General features: G+C 39.4%; 1 protein-coding gene across 1 annotated transcript; it reads left to right on the forward strand.

Annotated features, from left to right (window-relative positions):
• Nucleotides 1-12350: 12350 nt before the first annotated feature.
• On the forward strand, nt 12351-13745 carry LOC149844375 (vascular-related unknown protein 4-like). The gene is made up of 3 exons (XM_089997136.1): nt 12351-12662; nt 12964-13026; nt 13543-13745. Exons 1-3 carry the CDS (start codon nt 12351-12353, stop codon nt 13681-13683), a joined length of 516 nt encoding a protein of 171 aa, XP_089853262.1. The 3' UTR covers nt 13684-13745.
• The last annotated feature ends 397 nt before the right edge of the window (nt 13746-14142 follow it).

Raw genomic sequence — 14142 nt, forward strand, 5'->3', positions numbered from 1 at the left:
CATAGCGTCGCGTTCTACGCCACTGTGGCAGTCCAAAGAGTTGTAGCACCATATTTGTTTTTCCAGAAAATTCATCTCGTATAGGACCCAATGGTCGGGATTTTGCCAGAGTGTAGGAAGTAAAATCTGCGAATCGAAAAAATAATTTCTCATTCCAGAGACATATCGTGATGGGGATGTTACGACTAAACCTTTGAGAAAAGGTTTGTTCACTTACCTTTCCAAATTTCGAAATGTCTAGGCACTTATCATCGTTGTTCCAACAAGTTACTGCATCTTTGAATCCAATGCTATATGGATTTTGCCGGACGTACATCTGTTGCACGAAATAGTAAGATTTAACCATCAAGAAACTTTAGTACGTAATAAAAACAAACAAAACAACAGCGGAACAACCATACCATGAAATAAGGGGTGATAATGCGTACTGTATTGCTCGTTGGCTTGCTTTGGATGTAATTGACAAAATCACACATTGTCTGCTTGCACAAATTTACGAACTTCAAAACATACAAACCAGAACGACCTAGAAATTGATAGTGGTTAAATACTTACAAAATTACTGATAATGTTCCCAACTGCAAATTCATCTTGCATCTGCTCGATGTCATCTACGGACTCGTCAGAGCGTTGCCGCCCAACCTTGCCTGTGGATGTTGAATTGTGTGCACCATGAGCGTGGCATCCAGGATTTGACATTGAAATTATTGTCTATAGTAAACAACAATAGTCCAAATACGACATGAAAAGGCAAATGTTGACTAAACCGCTCAGGCGTTTCAAAAAATATACGTCTTAAGTGCTAATGCTGGTAATGTGGATGTGGTTGTGTTCTTCTTCGGTGCCATGTCTGGCTGTTTTGCTCCCATCGTCCTCTCCGTTGCCGCTGTGCCTGGTCGTTTTGTTCCCATCGTCCTCTCCGTTAGCGCCGTGTCTGGTCGTTTTGCTCCCATCGTCCTTTCCGTTGCCCCCGTTCCCGGTCGTAGTGCTCCCATCGTTTTTGGCGCCGTGCCGGGTCGTATTGGCCCCGTAGTCGTCTTCTTGGACGCCATGGCTGGTCGTACTGCTCCGATTGTCCCCTTCTTCGGCGCCATGCCTGGACGAAGATATCGATGGCACCTTTGCAACGCAGATACGGAAACACCGTCCTCAGTCAAATACAAAGGTTAAAGTCCTTTTTCGAAAACGCCACCCTTTTTCGAAAACAGCGCCCTTTTTCGAAAACAGCCCGCTAATTAAATGCTTGCGTTTTAAATAAATAAAAATACGTCGTTTCGCATGCCGCCCTTTTTTCCGATAGCCTCTGCCAAATTGAATGATTGCTTTCGAAGTATTTAAAAATACGTCTTTCCACAAACCGCCCTTTTTCGATAGAAATAATTAAAAATACGTCATCTCACATGCCGGACATTTTCGGAAAACAGCCCGCTAATTAAATGATTGCGTTTTAAATAAATAAAAATACGCCTTTTCGCATGCCGCCCTATTTTTGATAGCCGCCGCCAAATTAAATGATTGCTTTCGAAAAATTTAAAAATACGTCTTTCCACAAACCGCCCTTTTTTCGATAGAAATAATTAAAAATACGTCGTCTCACATGCAGGACTTTTTCGGAAACACCCCCGAAATTTAATTATTCACTATTAAATAATAAAAACCCCGTCGTTTGTCGGTCGCATTATAACAAGCTTTTGGGTATGAATAATCTTTCACGATTATTTTATTGATTATCGTATATGGATACATCGATATATTCATGCAACGACAAACCCTTTTCTTATCGCTATTGACTGTTATCATTTACGCCGTCAGAACTCGTTAAATTATTGTTCAAGGCTTACATCGTCAATCCTTATTGCGATATTCTTTCGAGGCGGAGACAAATACAGCGATTGTTAAACAGAAATGATATATCTTAGCGATGCTAGAGAGGTTAGGCAATGCCACGATTTTTGAACAAACATCTATTTTCGATGAAAGTTTATTTATTACAAAAAAGAATTAAACAATAAAAGAATGTCACGTTACTACAACTCATTATACAATTACAACAAAAACCTAGCGTGATAAAAATGAAAAACTACGATTTATTCCGAGGCACTTGACGAATCAGATGAAATATCATAGACTTGTCTCTCACTTTTTATTTGTGCACTGTCTATCCTGCATGACATCTTCGTTGCGAGACCTTTATTAAGAAAACTGGTCATCATCTCTACCACTGAGTTCAATTGAATCCCCATAGTGCTTACTTCTGCCCTTAATTTCTTATTCTCCCTCTCCATAACTTCGAACATTGAGGCAGAGACAATGTTCTCTTTTAGTGCAAGTGTTCGCTCTTCCTCGTGCTTTGTTACTGAGGGACCAGTCGTAGTAACCGGAGAGAGACGACGTTTTCATTGTAGAGGTTGGGTTGCAACATGAGAAGGGGCAGTTGGGAGGCATGGGTTCACAATTTTTTCAATCTTCCGATTTCGCCGCATTGGTTCCCAATACCTTTCGAAATAGAAGGGATCAAATTGTCGTCCTTCATGTGGTTTCGAAATAGAAAGGATCAAACCACCTGAGTTCCAATTTATTAATTCGTCCCTGTAGCGATCGGGCCAATTAACGTTTCTGCTACCACCACTATTCATCTTCCTTCTCACTTCCAAAGGCTTATTTGGGATAGACTGCCCAAAGCTAGATTGTAGAAGAACTCGACTACCTTGCTGCAACTCGGCTTCAAAATTGCAGAATAGCCACAAATCGCGGTAAGACAATCTAGCAGCCACCGCAATGACGTCTTCATCATCGTCCTCCCCATCTCCATAAGGTCTCCACAAAACCTGTACATTGGTAATTCTTTTTAATAACGAATGACAAATATATTAACATTTATTTACACATGATATGGCAACAATGATATGTACTACGGAAGACAATCCTGCAACGATGGATACTTAAGAATGCTGAACATTACAACGATTTATAATACTCAATGGTAAATGCTGTCGCGATTGTAAACAATTTTAGAACGTTTACCTCGTTTAGTTGCAGCCCATCTAAAATGGACTTAGCATTATAAACTGCGACGTTTATTCTAGCCCAACGACCGATCTTTGGAAAACCACAAATTGGAGGACCACAACGAGGACGCAATGGGATAATATGTTCCAACGCCCAGGCCTAACAAAAACAATATTATTAGTAACACTACAACCTGCAATGAGATTGTTCTACAATTACTAAGTATGTAATCAACAAATACCTGAACAAATGGCCAAAATCCACCAACTGTTTTCGTACCGTTACTCGCACGGTGGAGTTGACTGTACAAGTGTGCGAGCATAGCGGCACCCCAGGCATAGTTGTCTACTTCGTCTAAGTCTGTCAGGTACTGCAGCCACATGGAACTTATTCTCGAACCAGAACAATCGGAAAATAATGTAAGACCAAAAAAATATAGAAGGAAGTCGCGCAACTCTTGGTCAGCTATTTCAGATGCACAAGTAGCGGAGTGGCCTTCCCATTTATTACGAAAAAATGAGACCTTCATTGATGTGGAATTTATTCCACCAGAAATACATTGACTCCATTCGTCTATCGACATTCCTAACAGGGCCGTGCATTTCTCCCTTGCGTTATAGTTTGAATGCCGTAACAGGACAGCACTGCCATCGCACTTAAGGCCAGTGATCCTCGCCACATCTTCTAGAGTCATGGTGATCTCAAAAGAATCAAACTGGAATGTGTTCGTCTTATCATTCCATTTATTTACCAGGTGGGTCATGGTATTCCAGCAAGTTTCAAAATATTGCTGGTCCAAAAGGCCACCGAAGTGCATATTTCATAATCGGTCCTTCTAATATGCACTCAGCTGACCATACCACGACAGAACTACAAGCCATTGACACCGACCTCCGAGCTTTTCACCTGGTGCTCTACTTCTCCTGTGAACTCCCTGTAACACAAAATAACATATTATTCCTACCAATTGTAATTTAGTTCCATTTGTACTTATAAATACTATTCTACTAACCGCTATAAATAATATTGGTTGCAGACAGAATATCACAGTAATCGCTATACATATTAATACCTAACACAGTAATCGCTATACCAAAATCGCTAAATATGTTATTAAATCTTCACAGACAGAACGAATATATTTACCTTGATCGCTATTTTCTCCTGTTCTCCCTCCAACCTGGGACTTTCTGGTGGGTCCACTGCCACCAATTGACTTTCAAGCTCCATCTCTACCGGCTCCACCATCGCATGCCTTTCTCTCGCCTTCCTTTTCTCGGCCTCCTTCTCCATCCTTTCTCTATCCTTCCTTTTTTCATCCTGCTTCTCCTTCCTTTCTCTCTCCCTTTTCTCCTCCTCCTTCTTCTGTTTCCTTTCTCTCTCCCTATTCTCCTCCTCCTTCTTCTCCTTCTTTTCTCTCTCCCTTTTCTCCTCTTCCTTCCTCTGCTTCCTTTCTCTCTCCCTTTTCTGCTCCTTCATTCTTTCTCTCTCCTTTTTCGCCTCCTCCTCCTTCTCCTTCCTTTCTCTCTGCTTTTTCTCCTCATCCTTCTGCTTCCTTTCTCTCTCCCTTTTCGCCTCTTCCTCCTGCTTCTTCCTTAACCTTTCCTGCACTTCCTCCTCCTGCTTCTTCCTTTCCCTTTCATTTCCTTCCTCCTCCTTCTCCTTCCGCCGTCTTTCTTTCTCTTCCAGTTCTTGTTTCCTTCTTTCCTGGAATTCTTCCTCCTGCTTCTTCCTTTTTCTTTCCTTTTCTTCTTCCTCCTTCTTCTCCTTCTGTTGCCTTTCCTTCTTTTCCTCATTCTCCTTCTCCTGCCTTTGCATTTCCTTAGCTTCCTCAAACTCCTTCTCCCTCATTCGCCTTTCCTTTTCTTCCTCATATTGAGGATTATTCTGTTGCTTCTCTTCCTCCTCCTTATTCATTTGCCTTCGCCTCTCCTCCTCCTTCTTCAGTAGCCATGCCTTGTTAAACATTGCCCTGTGCTCCAAGTCTCTCCTCTTACATTGTGCCGCAGTTTCATCCACTAAAAATTGAACATAAGTTTGATACTGCTCCTCATTCTTCTTCATCTTTTCCCTTGCCCGTGCGTCAATCCTCAGCCTTCTTTTCAAATTCTCAGCAATATTTCTTGCATTTTCCTTCTCTTCGTCATCCTTGTTCTGCATCTTTCGTTCTTCAGAGTTCTTCCTTTGGTCCGCAGCCTCGATGTCTGATGGATAATCCTCCGCATAATACGATTCCAAGGCTTTTTCCCTATTTTTATCGTTCTCAATCTTAAGTATATTTTGGTATCTTTCAAACACCTTAGATAGATGGGACTGGCGGATCACTTCTCTAATAGACAACCCATAGAACGACGAGGTATCTCTAATCTGATGAGGCGCAGACATTGGTAACCTGCACAACATATTACACGATCATCAAGATTAGAAATCATCGGAATATTTGGGTTCATAAGAAACAAATCGTTGTATAAGAAGCAATCTTCAGATTGAATAAAGAAATTTTACACGAAACTCACTGAAACGATGGGAATTTGGATATTCCAACTGTAAAGTAAGCAGTGGTAACAACTATGTTGCGGTTGCGCGTAAGACGGAAACAGATGCTCTGGAACAAAGGGAAAGGATGCTCCGACGATTCTAGATGAAAGCAAAGAATCTCCGGTAGAGTGCTTAGAGCGAGAATGGATTGTTTTGAACTATTTGAATCCTACAACATAACGCTTGCTACATACGCAAACTCTGCGGAACGTTTTGGCGCGATAACGATGGAGGGCAGTTTTGTCCTTTTCAAGAACCGACGGTTCAGTTATGTAGAATGAGGGCATTTATGTCCGTTCGAGGAAGATGAAGCGAATGGCGGTAAAGGGTACTTAAGTCTTTGTTGCGGCACCAAATTACGATGCAGTATGATGCGGACTGTCATCGGGAACCATGCCGGTCTCGATCGTATACATGGCGCTATTTGGAAGCCCCGAACATAAGATCTCAGTATCGGCCCTGTTCGGGGGGGGGGGGACATATAACCTGCTTTGCCCGCCCACGTATCTTCTAATGTCTGACATCATATTTTCTATTAAACAATAGATCAAGCTCGATCTTATGTTTTTTTGTTTGTTTGTTTGAGGGTTAGACCGACCCCCACCAGTGATTATTCAATCGTACCGCTGAGGTTTTGAACCTGCAACCTCCCAATCACAAGAAGACGTGCACTGACAGCTCCTACCAACCATGCGGAGCCATCGTTGGTCAGGCTCGATCTAATGTGCTGACCATAAACAACGTGCTTCTGGTATAATGATTCTAATGATGCAACATGCAAACCGGAAAGGTGATAACAGAGAAAAATAAATAAACAAGAACGCTTTTTGATATATGGATCACTGGTTTGCAAAACTAAATCCAAATTTTACAGTTGTAATCCTTGCCAAAACAAAATGTTATTATTCAAATCACTTGATCATAGAATATCATGCACTAAATAACTCTTGATTATATCGCATCTTAGGGCACGTTTGAAAGCAAGAAAATAGTAGAAAAAATGCAAGTAGGAAAGAAAAAATGAACTTTTTTCAAACATTACAAACGAGAGAAAAAATTTCAAAGAAAGTTTTTTCTAAAAAGTTTGATTTTTTGATAAAAAGTCATTTTTGATAAAAGTTGTCTCAAATTTTCGTTTTGCTAATCCATATCACATCCCATTCCATGGGCTGCCACAAGAAGAGCTTCTTTAGTCTTATCTTCCTCCCACCCACCACTATTTTCCAGTCTCTCTCTCTCTCTCTCTCTCTCTCGAATCACCTTTCTATGAGAGGGGGCTGATTGACTCCCTCTCATTTGCTTTTACTTATATAAAGATTATGTTGAACAGATGATCCTGAGCAATGTTGTCAGTATCGGAATCGGACCTGTATCATTTTGGCCAACGATTCAGGTGTATCGGTACTCAAGTGTATCGTTTTGAATCGTCAAAAAATAATTAAAAAATATTACGTGTTAATCAGAATGCGACACATGTTAAAACCATTAAAATAATATTTAAAATTTTAATTTAAAGTTATTTTTTATATTTATTAAAAAATTGCCAATTCAGGTCAGTATCATATCGATTTCCTGAGGATAGGATACGTATCAACCAATACAGGCCGATACACACCGATAATGACAACATTGATCTTGAGCATTTTGTGTAAATCAATGTTTCTAAAGTCGGTCTGAACAGGCCAATTTAGATGGAATTGGTTCAATATATGATGATTTAAAAGGAGACAATTCAAAGCTGATTCAATTCATTTTTTACACATTTTTTTAAGGGGGTTACAATTTTTTTGGTATTTTTTATTTTTTAATGACGTTTTATCTGATGGTAAAAATTTGTCCATTAAAAAACCATTCGATTTTTAGGTTTTTTTTTTTTTTAAGAAACTGATTCACTTATTGAATCGATTTTAACAAAATTAGTGTACACACAATGGCATTTTCCATGTGTACAGTTTTGTCATATCATTAGTGAAAAAAAATGTCATGAGAGAGAACGAGAGAGTTGACGTGTCTAAATTCCATGAGGTAGAGGGACAAGACAATGTGGTCATCATGTGCCTGATTGTCAAACGCCAATAGCGTGCATGACTTCCTTGGATGGGAAAAGGCAAGCTGCTTTACCCAAGTTCCCTTGCCTAAAGACAAGAAATCCTCATTGTTTCAGTATAGAAAAACCCATGGCATATTGGCACAAAGCAATCTCTCTTAAGGACATAGGCTACTTGAAGTATCATGCCCACTTTTAGCTCTAATCTAACTCTAATCATGAAAATGAAAGAGCAAGTTGGTTTAATATCTCAATTGTAAAGAAAATATCACATTGACTCAACACACTATCGATAGATCAAACAAACAAAAAAGAAAAGAAGAAAAAAAAATTTAACCACAAAAAGAACAAAGATTTTACATAGTTCAGCAAAAGTTGCCTATGTCCATGGCCTTCATCAGTGAGATCTTCTATTAGATTGAGATACACACTCACAATTACAAAATATGAATTGCTCTCTTTAAATACAAAGAGTCTATGGCAATCTATATAAGACTAAAATTATAAAATTACCTGTAATTAAAAATTAAAGTTTTATATCAAAGTAAGAATCAAGCTCCACACTCCTCCAACTAAACTTCAACCTTGTAACAATTATATGCCTCAAGGTGAAAATGTTGATTAGGATGCTGCTCTATCAAACGTCCTCCACCAATTCGTGTTTGTCACTTCTTATGGAGTGCCCCTGTAATGCTGAGAAGTGCTAGGCCACATATGGACATGAAGTTTGATGAAAACATTTATTTCCTACCACGTCCATCTACATCAACATTCATCGCCGGCTCGTTAGAGTGTAGTAATGGATATATTTTTTTGTCTTTAATTTGAAAATGTGACCTTTGATTGGCTTACCTGCATTACACAGGTGCATGTTTGTTTTCTTTCTTACTTTTTTGGGGGGGGACATGCAAAACGTGGTTTATGGCACCTCTTGACTTCTCTCCAAAATGGGTTAGCTCATATTTTGCTCCTTTAGGGTTTAATAAAAAAAATAATCATTGTTCCTATGAATAAAACAGCTTTTGGGATTCTGTACTCAAATTCATCCTTTGGGAGATCAGTTGCAGATTCCGCTAGCGGATTCTTCTAGAGGTTTGAGTGTGCAATAAATCTAACAAGCCATTGTCACGGTTGAGGCACGTAAGGTTGGGTGGTTGTGTCTTCAACTCAGAGTTTTACTTCGCATGGAGGCAGGCCCATTAAGTGACTTGGTTCTTGGTGAGAGTTTTCCTTGCATTTAAAAAACAAAAAACTAACAAGCGGCTGTTTAGTTTAATGTTCTATTAGAAATGATCTGTTCAGGCATGTGAAATGGTTCCTCTTTGAGTGTTTAGGGTAAAATCCAAGGGAAAGATTTGAAAGAAACCTAACACTACTAATTGACCATAAACCCTAGTGGATTCCTTTGCCGAAAGTACCATGTGTACCAACTGCACCTGGAATTAATAAGCAAACACTAACAATCAGACCAACGGGGGCTCCATGCATCACCTTGTGTCGACGTTGCAAGTTTGAACCCCAAATGGTATGGTTGTATAACTGGTAGGGGTCTGCCTAACCCCAGCTTTCTCTATCGAAAAAAACAAACAAACACCAACAATCAGGTTTTGTTGGGCCTATCAGGGGGATAATATCAATTTTTGTGGACTCAAATCCTTGCCCTTCCATGGCTTTTGAACAGAACCATGTTTCCATTTGATCCCCTCCTTGTTCAAATTGTGCATTAAACTGGCCATGGGATTAGGTTGACAGGAGAAGGAATCCATCTATGAGGATCTAGGCCCATAATGAATTGACATGAATGTTTCCCCCAGATGTCATAAGAAAAAAATATAGGTCATCCCCATAAATCAATCAATAAAAAAAATGTTATCCATCTATGGGGATCTAAGCCCATGACGAAATTGCCACGAAGTTTCCCCCAGATATGATAAAAAATTATATAGGCCTATCCTAATAAATCAACAGAAAAAAAAAAAGAGTAACTAAAATATGAACCCATTCTTCTTTTTTTGTTAAAGTCTAAAGGATGTTTGTTGGGGAACATGATCAGTATGACGTTTACGTAACCCCCACCCTTAAATCATAATTGTCCTTTCAGAAAAGTTTCCACAAAAAGCGTTTGGGTGACAGAAGTTGTAGGGTACCCCTTGAAGGAGTCTAACTTTTGGATTTAATTGCAAGTGGGAATTTAAAATTAAAATTTGCACCTCATGGGGTTGGAGAAACGGTTAGGACTAGAAAGAATTTTGTAAAACAAAATTTTGTTGTTCCTTTCTGCAACTGTGTTATCTAAGACCCATAAAGTAGCAGTATGCTGGATGTTTTCTTCACCTTCCATTTATTTCTGCACCGTGTAAATGGTTACCAACGTGCTAGAATTGGAAATCCTCGTTAGCTCTCCTAGTTGTTTAATTTTGTCTGAATTATCTTTCTCCCAAACATTAAGAAAATACATTTTGATGTTTACCATTTGGTTATAATGTCCTCTGGTCTAGTATATATGTCATGTTTTAATTTCTTTATCATTCAATATGGTTAAGTGGTATAATCAACTTTTGACTATAGCATGTCCCCATCCAACTCAGGGTATACATCAGTGATTTAAACACAATGAAACTGACATGAAAGCCCCACAGGTTATATGTTCCCCCTCGGAACAGTTCTCAAGTCTGAATGAGCACCATGTATGTAAGCAAGTGGGGCTCGTATCCCCATGTGTGTCGGCATCACTTAGCATCGGAGTTTGGTGCATTTGCAAAGACTTAAGTATCCTTTCCCGCCATTAGCGCCATAAAATGATGTTTCGAGTAAAGAACAAAAATGTTCTCCTGCCAGAAAGGGTTACTCTTTGATTTGATTTCTACTGTAAATCGCTCTTTTCAATAAAGAGTAAAAAAAATCATAGCCGGCTAGAGAAAAATCTTATTGCTCTTTTCAACAGTTACAAGAGAAAAAAAAATTTATACAAGGCAAGGACGACAACCCTAAACCTAAACAAGTTGGGTCTGATCCATAAGAAACCGAGTCTCAAACATAAGCCCAAGAAAAAATTGTTTTATCTTACAGGAGCGGGAGGACATTTTCATCCAACGCATATTTGTCTTACGGGAGGATATTTCTGTCAAAAGCATATATACCTTTTTTATATGTTATTTTATTATAAAGTCATCGTGGGCAACCTTTGTATATGAATTATCACGAGTCCCAAGATATTCCTCTGTGTACACACATGAACACGCAAATTTGTGTTCCAGAAATAACACACACCACCCTCTCCACCAGTTGGGGCAAATTCCTGAAGATTCCCTTTCTCTCTCTCTATCCCTCTCTGTTCTGTGTACTTTGATTAAGTCTCAACTCAGCACTCTTCATCAACAGATCCAACAAGACTAAGGCAAATTCTGTGGACTCCCAAGGAATTAAGCTGATCCAATCAAGCCAGAACTTTTTCAACAACCATCTAAGACACCAGCAGTAATTGAAAACTTTGTGGCCGTCTTGTACTCTTTTTTAGTTTCCATATCAATTGCACCAAAGTCATGGCTCACAGAGATGGAAGTCTACTCATGACCTACATAGTCGTTAGGGCTCGTAAAGATGGAAGTCTATTCATTACCAACGTAGCCGTTAGTCCCACAAAAAGAAGTCTTCAGGTGACCATATAGGAAGATGGTGAGAACGGGTCTCATCTCATGTGTTCCTTATAACTACATCTCATGTCTATTCTATTATGAATAAAATAGTTTTTTCTACCTTACAGCTCATGATTATGTTAGCCGGGATAAAATGGTTTTGTTCTTCTACCACCACTCATCCTTGCTCACACTCCAAAAGAAGAATTTTTTCTTTACAACAAATGGTTGGAGAAATGCACCTTATGCTCATGTTATGCATTTTCATTTTCTAAATGCTGAAGATATGCCAAAAATTTGTTTTCCACAATGGCAAATACTGATGGATAGCATTTTGAAATTTGTTTAAAAATACTATAACATTCACACAAGCAGTGGGTTTGCAAAATTTGTTTATGGCCGACAACTCTAAGAGAGCACTTGAAACGCTCTTTGCTGAAGTAAATTACGATGGTATCCCTACCTGATTTAGTGGTCACTGAGCCATCCTCTACCGTTCATCACAAAGATGACTATTCCGGAGAACTTCACCGATAATTAGACATTATAGAGATCTACAAGGGTATCATGACCGTGCTACAAATGATTAGGAACTTGTATGTCACTCATGGAATAAGCTTCAAATCACTCATTTCACTTGTAACACATGAAATCTTATATTTAAGAGGGCATACTAGGTGTATCAGCAATATTATTATACTGAGACCATCCCCGTTAAAAATAAAACACCGTATTACCATGTACCAAGAACCATGGAGGTAATGCTGTCATGACTTCATTTTATAAATTAAATTCCCATTCAGTAAGTCAATACCATGAAAGGTTCATGGGACCCTCATGCTAGTTTTTCAAGGAAAAACCTGTCACCTATAAATATTTTGTTGAAATTTTTACCCCACAAACAGTTCCATAAAAAAATTCTTATGCCTTTGTGGGTCAATTGCCTTTTTGCTTTCATTGAACGCTACCTCTCTCCAACCAACTGCTGCTTTCAACTTCGCCTCGATATATATAATAATATCATCAATCCTTTCCTTGAGTAACTCCATCACCCTATAAATATTATTGACAGACAGCCCTTATTCTTGTAACTAGAAATTCGCAAACACTTTTCTGTTGTGATGAAGGCATCGGCGGATCACACCATCCTTTCAGAAGAAAGAGAAGGGTCTCAAGAATCCGGATGGACTATGTACTTTGAAGATTTCATGAAACAAGAGAGAGGGGCAAAGAGCAGCAGCTCATCTGAATCTGGGGGCTCTTCAACTGTGTCAGATGCTGCATCTGCTGTTCCAACAAAACTATTATACCGCACGGGGTTCTCGACACGAAAGGCATGCAAGGATCTGAGCTTCAAGAGGAGGAAGACGATGGCTGCGTTGGATGAAAACCCTTTCGAGGACACTGCCAGCTCCCCTGTGAGCAGCCCAAGGGTGAGCATCTAGAAAACTTTTTTTTTTCTATGGACGGAAAACAACCCTCGGAATCAGAAACCTAATCGTGCTGGCTAAGCCACCGCCGGACAGTTTAAACCCGTGGCGCTCCTCTTGCTCCCAGGGAGTCGCAAAAGCTTATCCCTTGCCCTCATTAATGCCCCCGTCTAATGACCAAGGCCCCTTTTACTACACCAAACCCCTTGGGGCTAACTTATCTTTTAGTTCTGTCTTCTTTTTTCTTCCGTTTCATCCTTTCCATTTCTCATGGCTTAATGTGTTTCCATGGTTTTGTTAATAGGATAGTGGGATAACCTCGGTCATAAATTCATGCAAGAATGACAGAAACCATGTGATTTCTCAGGTATATTAATCTCTCTCTCTCTCTCTCTCTCTCTCTCTCTCTCTCAAATGATCATTTCTAAATAATCACAAGAAAAATTAAAAGCCACGAGGTCCATCTGACATGGGACGGTCATGCTTCAAAACCCATTGGGGGCATCCTTTGCCGCAAGGTCGAAGCTGAGTGTGCTCGAGGAGTGGTTAGATGATCAGACTCGAGTACTCTACAAAGTACTCGGGCCATACAAAACACAGAAAATCACTACCCTGTTTTTATGCTACTAGATCTGCTCCAGGTGTGCTCTCTGGTGGGTCGGTAATTCTTCATGAGTTTTATCGATGGAAGGCCTACCTATTTTCAGTTGGTAATGGGGGTTTTGCCTTGTCCTAGCCGAAAAAAACGAAGGTACAAATGAATAAAATGGGGTGGAAGATCAAATAAACTAATGACATGATTGGTGATAAAATTACCCTGTATGCTCTTTTGCATTGCTTTCATTTGAATTATGTCTATTAATTCACGGGCTTTTGGAAACAGGCGGATAATTATTCAAGCAACTGCTCCACGTTGCAGCTACAGGACAGAAACAAGGTGTTTCATTTTGCTGGTGAAAATGACTGTACAGAACTGAAGAAGTGGGGCTTATGCCTCGTACCTGTATCAATGCTAATGGACTAAATTGGATAATTGAACATATGTGCAATGAATTATGTACAGCAACCTCATTCTTTCTGCCTCCATCTGCCCTCTTTTATCCTCTGTATTTTTTTTTCAATGGACTTCTTTGCCTTTTATTTCTTTGTTTTGAGCAGAAGTATATGGTGTTAGAAGGCCCCCATTCCTTGAGTTCACAGTAATTTCATTAATGAATGCAATTCATAAATACCAATTACAAGTGATTGATGGTTTCACCGGGGTTTCTTGTATAGTTGAAACATTCCTTACCGTACAGATGTGATCCATGAACTTGATTTTATAGAGATCACTTCTTTAAATGTTCGATTGAGACACAGGAGTGGGTTTTTATAAGGTTAAAAGAATCAACGGTCTAAAATCTTTATAAATTTTCAAGGCTCTAAATATCATTGTTTTCATTGAAAACGCATGATGCAGGTATTGGTTTCTCGTAAATCGACC

This window comes from Nuphar pumila, chromosome 2, assembly GCF_984573655.1.
Source record: "Nuphar pumila chromosome 2, dmNupPumi1.hap1.1, whole genome shotgun sequence".
NCBI lineage: Eukaryota > Viridiplantae > Streptophyta > Magnoliopsida > Nymphaeales > Nymphaeaceae > Nuphar > Nuphar pumila.

Excerpts from the sequence above, each read along its gene's own strand:
- LOC149844375 (XM_089997136.1), top strand. The coding sequence starts at position 12,351 with ATGAAGGCATCGGCGGATCACACCATCCTTTCAGAAGAAAGAGAAGGG. Across the intron at positions 12,663-12,963 it reads CCCCTGTGAGCAGCCCAAGG|GATAGTGGGATAACCTCGGT; the intron begins GTGAGCATCTAG and ends TTTTGTTAATAG. Across the intron at positions 13,027-13,542 it reads GAAACCATGTGATTTCTCAG|GCGGATAATTATTCAAGCAA; the intron begins GTATATTAATCT and ends TTTTGGAAACAG.